Genomic DNA, 13,924 nt, shown 5'->3' with positions numbered 1-13,924 from the left:
GGGGACCGAGAATGGGACCGGACTGTGTGTGAGAACCGGGGACCGAGAATGGGACCGGACTGTGTGTGAGAACCGGGGACCGAGAATGGGACCGGACTGTGTGTGTGAACCGGGGACCGAGAATGGGACCGGACAGCCTCTGGGCGGGGTTGGAGGTAAATTGCTGCTATGTGTTTTTCAATTCTTTCAGTGTGTCCAGGATCTGCTGCGCTGCTTTCTTTACCTGCGCCGATTTCCTTAACTCTAGGGAAGGTTTTTCAGGACAGGTCACATACGCTGGCCTAATCAGTAACTCTCAGCTGGCCAAACTTCCCTAAATGGCCAGAAGTGGCGTAGGTGGCTGGTTATGCCCCCATTGGCTGAAAAACAACTAACTTAAAAAAATCGTAACTAACTGAATTACGCTGATGCAAATTGGGGAAATGGGGATTTTTAAGTTAAGTCAGAAAAAGCAGCCTGCTCCAAAAAAACCAGCGCAAATATTGGGGAAAATTGAGCCCATAGAGTGGTCTGAATTCGGTTGTATACTATCGGGCCAAAATTGACCCGCAGTGGGTTTTGGGGTGGTCATTTCGCTAAAAGTGATTTTTTTTTGCATTGGTGCGGGATGCACTGGCCCCGTCGCGAATTTGGGCTCTTTGATAAAAAAAATGTTGCCTGTGGTAACGGAGCATTCTCCTGGCGGGGCGTGATGCTCAGCGCGCGTTCAGCACATCTGCGCCACGCTGATGATGTCAGCGCGCCACGGTCGTGCCGCATATCGCTGACACCTCGCAACGTCCCTCCTCTCCTTTTAAAGGGGAGGGCCACTGCGTACTCTGCAATCTCTTTAATGGCGCCCACTGAGAGGGTGTCGTGCTGCATGTCAGCGGCTTGGCCACACCAGCGGCTGCCATGGTCAGGCCGACTGAAATGTCGGCCAACGGACAAAATATGGCGGCTGCCGCGCTACCACCTCCCCTTTAAAGGTGGCCGGGGCGCCACAGCTACCACAGCTTCTCACCCCTTGCCGACCTCGCGTCCCGTGAAGCAATTCCCCCAAGGGACGCAAATATATCGGCACGGAACGATAAGGGATTGGCGGCAGGCGATTACGTCATCGCCGTGCCAGTACACTAATCACGGGTCAGGGCGCATTTTTCACCGGCGGAGCCCCAAGGACAATTCCACATGGGTCGATGTGGCTGCCGCACTCGCACGCTAACTCATTAGCACTCCATTAGCGCCGGCCGGCAGCGCTAACTGGCCCTGCACAAAAGGGCAATTTCAGCCCCTATATCTTTATTCTTAAAATCCAAGAGAGCTACTAATTTGGAAAGATCAAAATTCACTGTTGGGCACATTAGATCACTAGTTTCACATTGCCCAGTCAGATTTCCACATGTCAAGGATATTCCAAACTCTACAATCAATAAATCTAATTGCAGAATACCCACAATACGACTTAATTGGAAATATCCATGGGCTAATTTGAAAGGGAAACAAACTATCGTAGAGAGAAACCACAAGTTGACAAGTTAAAATATTTTTGCTATATAATGTACTACATAAAGCCATTTAATCCAGATACAAACAACTTTGGATCTACATCAAAGCAAGTTAGTGCATATAGACAAGGAAACTAAAAAGCAGTTGATGTAACAGTTAACTGTAAAACAGCAGGAGTCCATTATGCATGCCTCTGCATTAACACGCATTAGTAGATAAATTCATGAAACGAGTGATCCAATTGGCAGAGTAGCAGGCAGTAAAGCGTGGTAACAAACTGAATTCCTAAACTACTGATAACTAGGAATGGTAATAATGAAGGTTTCCGGTGTGCCTTTTGCCTTTATTCCAGTATTAAGCCTGGTAGGATATACATTATTGTTCCAGGACCTGTTAGTTCAGCCAGAGAGACTTTTTTTTCACAAAATAATACATTTTAAAAACCAGAACTATTTAAAATTTTAGGTTTTGTTTTGAGAGTTTTGCAAGCCCTAGATTTATTTCGGAGTTTATTTTTTATTTATTTGAAGATCTTGTAATATTCCATTAAAGTTATAGAGAAATGTCATAAAAAATCTGTAAATTAAAAGGGAATGTTTATGTAGGACGAAGTTCTTACTATGTGTTCCACAATCCTAGATGTGAATAACTTCTTTTGAACTATCAGTAATTGGTCCTGCATAAAGTCTTTGAGGATAACATTTGCTTGAAGTGGAAAAGATCTCCTTAACCGATGCAGACCAATTCTGATGGAATTGATCAGTTAGATGCTGTTCATTTTGCTGTTATAATTGTACTTTACTGGCTCCGATGTTATGAAGGTCTTTGTGATGGAGATGAAATGCAGTGGAAGCTCAGCATGGGTTTGAATAAGACACTGAAATTGTGAACAGTCGGATTCACTCGGATAGTGATCAGGTAGGAGGATGGAATTGGTGGCAAGACTGTATGAAGGTGGGGGTGGGGGGTGTTTAAGAAGATAGCATTGGTCTTCGCAATGTTTAACTGAAAGGAATTGCGGTTCAGCCAAGACAGGTAGTGGAGAGGTAGAGCTGGGTGTCATCAGCATACATGTGGAACCTGACCCAATGGCCCTGAAATCCCAGTCCTCTGCTTCCCACGGGCGCTCGCCAGAAAATGGCTAAAAAGATCTGCACCTACCTGTTCCTGCTGCGCCCACCAGAGACCCTGGCCCTGAGGCCTCCTCTCCCTGAGCATCGGAACACGTGCACATCTGGACGGACATAGAGCTGGACTGGAGTCACGTGACACTGGCCAATCCAGGTAAAGTATTTTCTCATTCATAATAATGGGAACTCCATAAGTAGGAGTTCTCATTATGATTGACAAACACCGCCCCCCCCCACCCCACACCAAAACACCAATAAAAGAATCAAAAAAAACATCACATATTTAACATTCATTTAAATTAAAGTTAATAAATGTCTTAGAAAAAAATATTTTTTTTCCATTTTTTTAAAGTTTTTTAATTATGGTTTAAAATAAACTTACCTTAGTGGGCAGGATTTTTAACATTAAAATGTGTTTTTTAAATCTTGTTTTTATATGTTTTTGTATGTTTTAAAACTTTTATGCTGGTAAAAATAGGCTATGCGCCTGCTTTTACCAGGCGCAAGAGTTTGAAGGACATTTTCTGGGCAAGAGATGGGCAAATACCGCAATCTTGCCCATGCAAATGTCCTGGTTGTGGGAATACAGAGGATCTGTCAAGCCAGAGCTTGACAGATCGGAAAAGCCGGTTTTCAGCGCGTGCGCATCACGCACCGAAAACCAGCTTTTGCGATGCCTTTCTGGGTCCGTACACACTCCGTACAGACCTGGGGAGGCTGGGATTTCAAGGCCAATGTGCTCCGATGATGACACCAAGGGTCAACATGTAGATGAGGAAGGGTCAAGGTTAGATCCTTGGGGCCTCTAGAGGTAATGGTTCAGGGTGGGAAGAAAAGCCATTGCTGGAGGTGCTCTGACTGTAATCGGAAAGGTAAGAGTGGAAATAAGCAATTGAACCAAGCTGGACAATGGGGGAGAGGCATTAGAGAGGATGTTGTGGTTGACAGTGTCAATGGCTACAGCAAAGTCGAGGAAGACGAGAAGGGATAAAGCACCACTGTCAGTCATAGAGATGTCATTTATGACTTTGGTTAGGTCTATTTCAGTGCCGTGCCATTGGCATATTCCTCTGGATTCTCCTGCCTGTTGTCAGCAGAGTGCATTTGTTTCAAAGTATAATTTCAATGAAAGACTGGGCTCCAAGGCTCCATAGTAGAACTCTTCAATTTTTGCCTTTTATTCAAAAATCGACTTCTATTCACAATTAATGCTGTGAGACACAAGTACATTAATGATTTAGATGAGGGGATTAAATGCAGTATCTCCAAATTTGCGGATGACACTAAGTTGGGTGGCAGTGTGAGCTGCGAGGAGGATGCTGTGAGGCTGCAGAGCGACTTGGATAGGTTAGGTGAGTGGGCAAATGCATGGCAGATGAAGTATAATGTGGATAAATGTGAGGTTATCCACTTTGGTGGTAAAAACAGAGAGACAGACTATTATCTGAATGGTGACAGATTAGGAAAAGGGGAGGTGCAAAGAGACCTGGGTGTCATGGTACATCAGTCATTGAAGGTTGGCATGCAGGTGCAGCAGGCGGTTAAGAAAGCAAATGGCATGTTGGCCTTCATAGCAAGGGGATTTGAGTACAGGGGCAGGGAGGTGTTGCTACAGTTGTACAGGGCATTGGTGAGGCCACACCTGGAGTATTGTGTACAGTTTTGGTCTCCTAACCTGAGGAAGGACATTCTTGCTATTGAGGGAGTGCAGCGAAGGTTCACCAGACTGATTCCCGGGATGGCGGGACTGACCTATCAAGAAAGACTGGATCAACTGGGCTTGTATTCACTGGAGTTCAGAAGAATGAGAGGGGACCTCATAGAAACATTTAAAATTCTGACGGGGTTAGACAGGTTAGATGCAGGAAGAATGTTCCCAATGTTGGGGAAGTCCAGAACCAGAGGTCACAGTCTAAGGATAAGGGGTAAGCCATTTAGGACCGAGATGCGGAGGAACTTCTTCACCCAGAGAGTGGTGAACCTGTGGAATTCTCTACCACAGAAAGTTGTTGAGGCTAATTCACTAAATATATTCAAAAAGGAGTTAGATGAGGTCCTTACTACTAGGGGGATCAAGGGGTATGGCGAGAAAGCAGGAATGGGGTACTGAAGTTGAATGTTCAGCTATGAACTCATTGAATGGCGGTGCAGGCTAGAAGGGCTGAATGGCCTACTCCTGCACCTATTTTCTATGTTTCTATGTTTCAATACACTAATGTTTCCCTTTCATTATAACATGTAGTTTAGTTTGATATAGTTAGAGACATTTCAAGTTAGAAGCCTAAGTAGCACAATCGGCTAGATCATTGATTCGCAACATCATTTGGACTGGGCCCCTCATGCTTCACTAGCTATGGATACTGGCAGCAGTAAGTCTGACATACAGTCGTTGTCTGAGGGAACACTGAATAAGTATTATAAAGTTTATTTGTTACAGACTTAAATAAAAATCAACTCATTATTTTTCTAAAATCAGGCAACACACTCTTATCTAGTTAATTCATAGTGGAGCAATTTTTTCTGTTTTATGACAGCTCAGTAAAATAACTTTCTTTAATGTTACACATAGAAGAAAATATAACACGAAAAAATAATCTGTAATAACACCTCCAATTGGTAGTCATACATGCTACATTTAAGTTAGTAATTTTTACAACCTCTATTCTCAACAAATCTTTCTAGATTGTAAGTATGGGGTTAGGGTTAGGGTATTTCTTGGCTTCAATTATTTGCGGCATGAAGCAACTGCATACTCACAAACATCAAACTAAACTTTCACTCAGAAAATTTAATATGAAGAAGCAGGGTACACAGTTCAGATTCTTTACTCATTTCATCAAATACATGGACATCAAGTACGTGCTTCAAGATAAACTAAATGCCATAAATATTCCTTTTACTTGGGCATGGAAGATTGTTCACAATTTCAGTGTCTTACCTCGAATTGACCAAACTGTGTCATGTGAGCAATTTTCATTACACAAGAATCTACATCACTGAAACTAATTCAGCCCAACTGGGCTATGTCAGTATTTATACTCCACATGTTTCCTCCCACTCTAGTTACCTCTTCCCTCCTCGTCCCTATGTAGAATTATAGAATAGTATCCCTCTATTTCCTTCTCCTTCATATACACATCAAGCCTCCCCTTAAATGCATCAATGCTATCTGCTTCAAGCACTCCACATTATTGTCACTCTCTGTGTGAAGAAATTCCTTCTAAATTCTACGTTTGATTTGTTAGTTGATATCTTATATTTATGCCCCCCAACTTGTTCTGACTCACCAAAGTGGAGACAGTTTCTCCATATCAGGTCTCCTCTTCGTCCTCTCTTTTCCAGACAGCAGATCCCCAGCTTGTTCAATTCCTGATAGTTGCATCTTCCTAATTCTGCTATCATACTTGAAAATCTCTTCTGCACTTTCTCCAGTGCTTTAATATATTTTTTGCAGTACGGAAATCGGAACTGAGCACAGTACTCCAAGTGTGGTCGAACCAAGGTTCCATATAAATTTAACACTACCTTCCTGCTTTTGTATTCTATTCATCTCGAAATTAACCCCAGTACTTTGTGTCATGTATTCAACCAGCATTGTAACCCATGTATAATCTGACCTAAGTTGGACACTGTGAGAACAATGACCACTAGGTGGTGAACTTGTGGGAGACACTCCTAACCTGGACCTTCAGGTATAAAAGGGGAAGCTCCACCCACTTCCATCACTTGAGTGCTAAGGAATAAAGGACAGGTCACAGACTGACCTTCTCTCAAGCATGGGCCTCGTGTGCATTTATACTGTATAGTAAGGACGTATCAATGGCGACGAGAAACTGGGATTTAAACCACGCGAGCATGGCCACTAGCAGAACAGACGAGAGGTACTGTGCTAAGGAATGGTTGGGACAGAGATTCAACATTGTTAAAGCAGCACACAGTTCTCCAGGCAGCCAAGGGCAATCGGGCATGCCCCAACATGTAGTTGAACCCAGAGGGGGAGTTCGACAGAGACAATGGCAGGCTGAACAGCGATTCACGCCATTGCAAGGGACAATGCGGCCAGTAATGGGGCCATCAACACCTGTTAATGGCGCACTCAAGGACAGTCACAGGGGCAGTCAGGGACGATCGACTGGCAAGGGACTTTTGTTTCCAACAACAGCCAGAGTTTGCAGAGATGAGCAAAATACCTGCAGAAATGAACGCTGGGGGAAATCGCTGGAAGCTGAAGTTCAGCGCGTTCATGTAGAGCACTTATACAGTTCATACACCAGGACGCCACTTGTCCTTGAGTGCGCCATTAACAGGTGTTGATGGCCCCATTACTGGCCGCATTGTCCCTTGCAATGGTGTGAATCGCTGTTCAGCTTGCCATTGTCTCTGTCGAATTCCCCCTCTGGGTTCGACTACATGTTGGGGCATGCCCGATTGCCCTTGGCTGCCTGGAGAACTGTGTGCTGCTTTAACAATGTTGAATCTCTGTCCCAACCATTCCTTAGCACAGTACCTCTCGTCTGTTCTGCTCGTGGCCATGCTTGTGTGGTTTAAATCCCAGTTTCTCCTCAATGGCATCCCAGTATCAATGGAGCTAGACACGGGGGCCAGCCAGTCCCTGATGGGTATTAAACAGTTCAAAAAGTTGTGGGCGTCCAAAGCCAGGAGGCCAAAATTATCGGCGATTGACGCACAGCTACGGACATACACAAAGGAGATCATCCCGGTGCTCGGCAGCGCCACGGTAGTCGTGACCCACAAAGATTCGGAGAACAGTTTGCCACTCTGGATTGTCCCGGGGGATGGTCCCGCACTACTGGGGAGGAGTTGGCTTGCTGTCATGAACTGGAAATGGGGCGATGTCAATGCAATTTCTTCTGTGGAGCGAGTATCATGCTCACAGATCCTGGACAAATTTGACTCATTATTTCAACCCGGCATTGGCACTTTCATGGGGGCCAAGGTAGTGATTCACATAAACCCGGACGCCAGGCCAGTACATCAAAAGGCCAGAGCGGTGCCGTACGTGATGCGGAAAAAGATAGAAGGTGAATTGGACCGCCTGCTGAGGGATGGCATCATCTCGCCAGTCGAATTCAGTGACTGGGTGAGCCCGATTGTGCCGGTGCTCAAGGTGGATGGGTCGGTCAGGATATGTGGTGATTACAAGGCCACCATCAATCAGGTGTCACTCCAAGACCAGTATCCGCTACTGACAGCGGAGGACCTCTTTGCGACGCTATCCGGTGGCAAACTTTTTTCAAAATTGGACCTGATCTCAGCTTACAAGACCCAGGAGCTGGCGAGTGAGTCGAAGAAGCTGACCACCATCACGACACACAAGGGGTTGTTTGAGTACAACAGATGTCCGTTCGGGATTCGCTCGGCCGCCGTGATCTTCCAACGAAATATGGAAAGCCTCCTCAAGTCGATTCCAGGGACAGTGGTTTTTCAGGACGACATTCTCATCACGGGTTACGATACTGAAGAACACCTCCACAACCTGGAGGAGGTGCTACACAGACTGGACCGGGTAGGGCTGCGACTGAAAAAGGCGAAGTGCGTCTTCCTAGCTCCAGAGGTAGAATTCCTGGGGATGAGGGTAGCAGCAGACGGGACCAGACTTACTACGTCCAAGACGGAAGTGATCCAGAGAGCACCCAGACCCCGTAACACGATGGAGCTGCGTTCATTCCTGGGGCTCCTGAACTATTTTGGTAACTTTCTTCCCAAATTGAGCATGCTGCTAGAGCCGCTACATGTGCTCCTACGCAAAAGTCGCGATTGGGTCTGGGGGGACAGCCAGGAAAGGGCTTTTAATAAGAGCACGCAATTTGTTATGTTCCAACAATCTGTTAACGTTATATGACCCATGTAAGAAACTTGTGTTAATGTGCGATGCGTCGTCCTATGGTGTTAGGTGTGTGTTGCAGCATGTCAATGCCAAGGGTCAGTTACAGCCGGTAGCTTATGCCTCCAGAAGTCTGTCCCAGGCAGAAAGGGGCTACGGGATGGTAGAAAAAGAGGCGCTCGCATGTGTATATGCAGTAAAGAAAATGCACCAGTACCTGTTTGGCAGGAAATTTGAGCTGGAGACAGATCACAAACTCCTAACATTCCTTTTGGCCGACAACAAGGCCATAAATGCAAACGCATCGGCCCGCATACAGAGGTGGGCACTCATGTTAGCTGCCTATGACTATACAATTCGGCACAGACCAGGCACTGAAAACTGCGCCGATGCACTCAGCAGGCTCCCACTAGCCACCACTGAGGGGACTACCGAGCATGCTGCTGAGATGGTCATGGCTGTTGAAGCTTTCGGAAGCGAAGGCTCACCCGTGACAGCCCGTCAGATTAAAGTCTGGATAAATAGAAACCCGCTATTGTCTCTAGTCAAGAAATGTGTCCTGAATGGGGACTGGGCAGCCACGTACAGGGCATGCCCTGAGGAATTTAAACCATTTATCAGGCACAGGGATGAACTCTCGATTCAGGCTGATTGCCTACTGTGGGGAAACCGTGTAGTCATGCCCCAGTTGGGCAGAGAGGTGTTCATCAGAGAACTCCACAATGAGCACCCGGGCATTGTCATGATGAAGGCAATTGCCAGGTCACACGTTTGGTGTCCAGGGATGGACGCAGATCTTGAACTTTGTGTTCGCAGGTGCAACACGTGTGCCCAGCTGGGCAATGCGCCCAGGGAAGCCCCCCTTAGCCCCTGGCCATAGCCCACCAAGCCTTGGTCACGCATCCATGTGGACTACGCAGGTCCTTTCAACGGAAAAATGTTTTTGGTTGTAGTAGACGCCTACTCCAAATGGATCGATTGTGACATTTTAAATTCAAGCATATCCTCTGCCACGGTCGAAAGTCTACGGGCAATGTTCGCCACCCACGGTCTACCGGACGTCTTGGTCAGCGACAATGGCCCGTGCTTCACAAGCACTGAATTCCAGGACTTCATGGCAGGCAATGGAATTAACCATGTCAGAACGGCACCGTTCAAGCCGGTCTCAAATGGCCAGGTAGAACGAGCAGTGCAGATAATCAAACAGGGGATGCTCAGAATCCAAGGGGGTTCCCTACAAAGCCGCTTATCATGCTTCCTGTTGGCCTACAGATCCCGACCACACTCGCTCACAGGGGTTCCACCCGCAGAGCTGCTAATGAAAAGGACGCTCAAAACCCGGTTATCCCTTATACACCCCACCATGAAAGAAATTTTCGAGAGCAGGCGCCAGTCACAATATGACCATCATGACAGGAATGCGAGGGCGCGATGTAATGATGTAAATGACCCTGTTTTTGTCCTCAACTACGCTGCAGGCCCAAATGGCTCACAGGCACTGTGATTGCCAAGGAGGGAAATAGGATTCTGATAGTTAAACTTACCAATGGACAAATCTGTCGCAAACACATGGATCAAACAAAAAAGAGGTTCAGCAACCCCATAGAAGAAGCAGAGGAAGAACACGATATAGAGTTCACTCCACCACAGGTGACCAAACACCGAAACCAAAGGGAGGAGAGACCAGTCACTGTGGGCAATCCAGATAGGCCTGAGGCACCACAAACAGCAGACACTCAGGCCGGTGCCCAACAACCGGAGCCCCAACTCAGGCGCTCTACAAGAGAGCGTAAACCACCAGAGAGACTCAACCTGTGATCCCAATAAGACTTTGGGAGGTGGTGATGTCATGTATTCAACCAGCATTGTAACCCATGTATATAATCTGACCTAAGTTGTACACTGTGAGAACAATGACCACTAGGTGGTGAACTTGTGGGAGACACTCCTAACCTGGACCTTCAGGTATAAAAGGGGAAGCTCCACCCACTTCCATCACTTGAGTGCTAAGGAATAAAGGATAGGTCACAGACTGACCTTCTCTCAAGCATAGGCCTCGTGTGCATTTATACTGTATAGTAAGGACGTATCACTTTGTTAGCACTCTTTATGGTCTTATCAACTTGTGCTATTGCTTTTAATGGTTTACATATTGAACTTCTTTCAATTGGGAGGAACCACTGCAATATTATCCTTATACCAACATCATCCAGTTAACATATAGCATTGATTCCAGTCCTTCCAGCCCCTCATTCTGCCCATCTGACATTTTAGCTCTGGGGGCTGGATTCAAATTCATCTCAAGTTCATCCCAGACGGATGGGAAGAAAGTTTCATGAGCAGATAATATTATTATATGTATCAAAGTATCAAAATAAATTATTTTACATTACTTCAAAATGAACTTACCAAGATAGTTGTCATCCTCTGGTTTCCCTGAATAGCTGTGCTGTCGCACATCAATATTTGTAGCACCAATTGGTATTCGTACCACTACATTATATCCTGGGAAATATCAAACACACATCCTAAATGTACACTTAAAACACATTGTAAAGTACTAAACTGCATTACAATATGCATTTGAAAACCACTGATCTTAATGCATACATTTCATTACAGCTGAGTCACAATCATTGGAATTATTTAAGCAACTGAAATTAATTTTCAGTACACGACAAAGTACTGTTTCAAACTACAAGATAATAATAATTGCCTGATTTACATATATGTTCAGATATTCTTCACGTAGCCAAATCGAGAGTGGCACTGGAAAGAAATGGCCTTGCATGAAACCACACAAATATGGAGGCCATTGCTTTCGTTTGATCAAAACTGAAACAAAATAATAACGGACTTTTTGGGGCAATGATCTACTGGGGGAAGTTTAAAAAATGTTAATATCCCACCCCTTTGTGGAGTAGTGTGCAGATTAGAAGTCATGGCAGGGCACAGCATCACAAAAATAATAAGATTCCAAAGTTAATACTGCATTAAGAAGGGCTCCACCCCTCCTTTGCAAAGCACCTCAAAAAGATTAACTATACTGTAGCAAACAGTGGTGAGGTAGAATAGATGCATGTTTATGTTGTGATGCGAATGATGCAAAATCTTACACACATTGCTTGAATATGTTTATTCACTAATTCTATAATAAATAAAATATATTTTTTAAGTTATTGTAATTTGTAGAAGCAAAGAGGGAAAAGAGTTCTAGTTTTATTTTAAGAATATTGCAGGATTAAATATTTTATACTTTGAAATTCAAAATACATGACAGTGATTTGACAGAGAACAATTCTTGAATCTGAAGGCCAATGGTTTATTGCGCATCACAGGATCTGATTATTTTCACTGGAAGACACTAACAAGTTACCATCAGTAAGTTATCTCACTAGAAAATTAGGAGACAGCTTGGTAATTTTACTGCCTAACCCATGATTACTCGTTTTCTCCCCTGTTCATCAGAAATTAATTAATGCTAGTGCCAACATTATTTCACCAGCTAGTTGTTATAAGCATCAAATGAATATCAACCAAAATACTAGGCAGTACATTTATTAACAGCAAGAACATCCAGATAATGGTTACTTCTGTAAGTCAAAAAGCTAACAAGTCATAAATGATTGCCACTTAAGAGTCAACATTTGTTTAGTACACTCATAAATGCAATTTATAAGTGCACATACTTAATGGTCAACTTTTTGGCAGGTGACAACTGGTATTTTTTAACCTTAGCAATCAATGTTTTCTGGTTTATTTTTTCTCACAGAAATAGAACAATTATCAATGCTTTTTAACAAATAATAGTGACACTCAGGCAATTAGTATTTCTTCATATATATTTGAATATACCGTAGTAGTTATAATTTCCATTAGTATTAAACAGTTTCTGCTTGTGTTCTTTAAACTAGCCTTGTTGTTTAAACTTAATGCCCTTGGCAACAATGCAATTATCTCATATCTAATGATAATACAATACATACCATAGTGAACAGTATTAAATGTGCCTGCTAAAGTTTTGCAGGAAGAATTGTCACCACCACAAACACCACATTTATCTCTTCGTGCTTTTGAATTCAATACATGATCACATCCAGCTTGCTGTGGAAGGGAAACATTATATATAATCAGTTTTGCATGACTACAAAAAAAAAACAGTATTTGTGTAACTAAAAACATTTACACCAAAACCCTTAAAACTAGTTTTGTACCCGGCAAAGTCCTTGTACACAGACATCATTGGTTTCTGGCCCGCAAAGTGTGCCATCAATAACTCTGTCCCTGAGCTGATAGTAGACTGTAGTTCCAGCCACTCTGCAGAACAACTTGCAGCGATCTTTCATCAAAACTGAAAAGAAAGAAAGATTCTTGGTTTAATTATATCTCTCATCTTTCAATAATTAAAATGTACAATATAATATTTTTCCCTCTCCCAATGGAAATACTCACTTCCACTGTACTTAGGAACCCAACGCACATTTGGAGGTAGGCCATTAATATTGAAGTGTTTTCCGTCAAACTGTGCGCACTGTTCACCTCTGAAGTCCTTCTCTTGCTTTGGACAATGTTCAGTGTTGCATGATCGAAATTTCATTCTCCGACCAACACAGTATTTTCCTCCATTTCTGGGCCTAAAATTAAAAAAAATAATCTTCTTACCATTTCCGCAATGTAATAAATAAACAATGTCAGTACTGTGAGGGGTTGTCATTAAAAAAACATTCCTGATAGTTTGTATCATCATAGTATATAAATTTGACACATTGGCAAATAAATAAAAACAATATATTCACCTTTCAAAATTTGGTAAGGTATTTATTGCAGTCAATGCATTGAAAAGGTTTGCTTACTCTGGTTTGTTGCATTCTCTAATTGCATTTTTAATGCCACCTCCACATGTTCTGGAGCAGGAACCAAATGGGCTCCAAGGTCCCCATGTTCCATCTACTGCAGAGATTTCAGTCGGATCCTTTACAGTGCAAACACCATGTTTGCAATGCTGTAGAGACAATAATTGATGATAAATTAACATTTGTCTTTTGAAAGCTGCAAGACCATAAAACTGTTTCAGAGAAATAATAAGCTCAATGGTTCAATTTTAATGACAAGATTTAAAAGCAAAATATGATTGTACTTAATTATGGATTGATTATGTTTGATTTCTCTGCACACAAGAACAATTTGCTTTATTCCTGTACCTAATATGAGAGAGCTGATTGAATAATGCATCTGTTTATGAAACAGCAACCATTCAACATTAAACATTTCAGGCTCGACTTGTATACACAAAATTATGTCTATGTCATTGACATGGGTCGTAAAAGAAAATAGATTAATAACATTCGAATGTGTAAAGGGCACATTTAACACCTAAACAATTATTATCAATGTCATGTGGGATTAATGGTTGCAGGCTCACTGCCAAAAATAAACTGTCATTCCTCTTTTATAGACAAAA

The 13,924-nt window shown here is 43.3% G+C and overlaps 1 protein-coding gene across 1 annotated transcript in view; it reads right to left on the bottom strand.

Moving 5' to 3' along the window:
• Positions 1 to 13,924, bottom strand: part of adamts9 (ADAM metallopeptidase with thrombospondin type 1 motif, 9) — a 462,662-nt gene that overhangs the window by 333,732 nt on the left and 115,006 nt on the right. Inside the window, exons 12-16 of the mRNA XM_070895215.1 lie at positions 13,317 to 13,465; positions 12,916 to 13,097; positions 12,678 to 12,814; positions 12,450 to 12,567; positions 10,873 to 10,968 (exon numbers count right to left, since the gene is read on the bottom strand). Coding sequence (XP_070751316.1) covers positions 10,873 to 10,968; positions 12,450 to 12,567; positions 12,678 to 12,814; positions 12,916 to 13,097; positions 13,317 to 13,465 — 682 coding nt within the window. The remainder of the gene's footprint in view (positions 1 to 10,872; positions 10,969 to 12,449; positions 12,568 to 12,677; positions 12,815 to 12,915; positions 13,098 to 13,316; positions 13,466 to 13,924) is intronic.

Source organism: Pristiophorus japonicus, chromosome 12 (genome assembly GCF_044704955.1).
Source record: "Pristiophorus japonicus isolate sPriJap1 chromosome 12, sPriJap1.hap1, whole genome shotgun sequence".
Lineage (NCBI taxonomy): Eukaryota > Metazoa > Chordata > Chondrichthyes > Pristiophoridae > Pristiophorus > Pristiophorus japonicus.
Note: the sequence above shows the minus strand (reverse complement) of the source record. Positions and strands in the feature narration are given on the sequence as shown.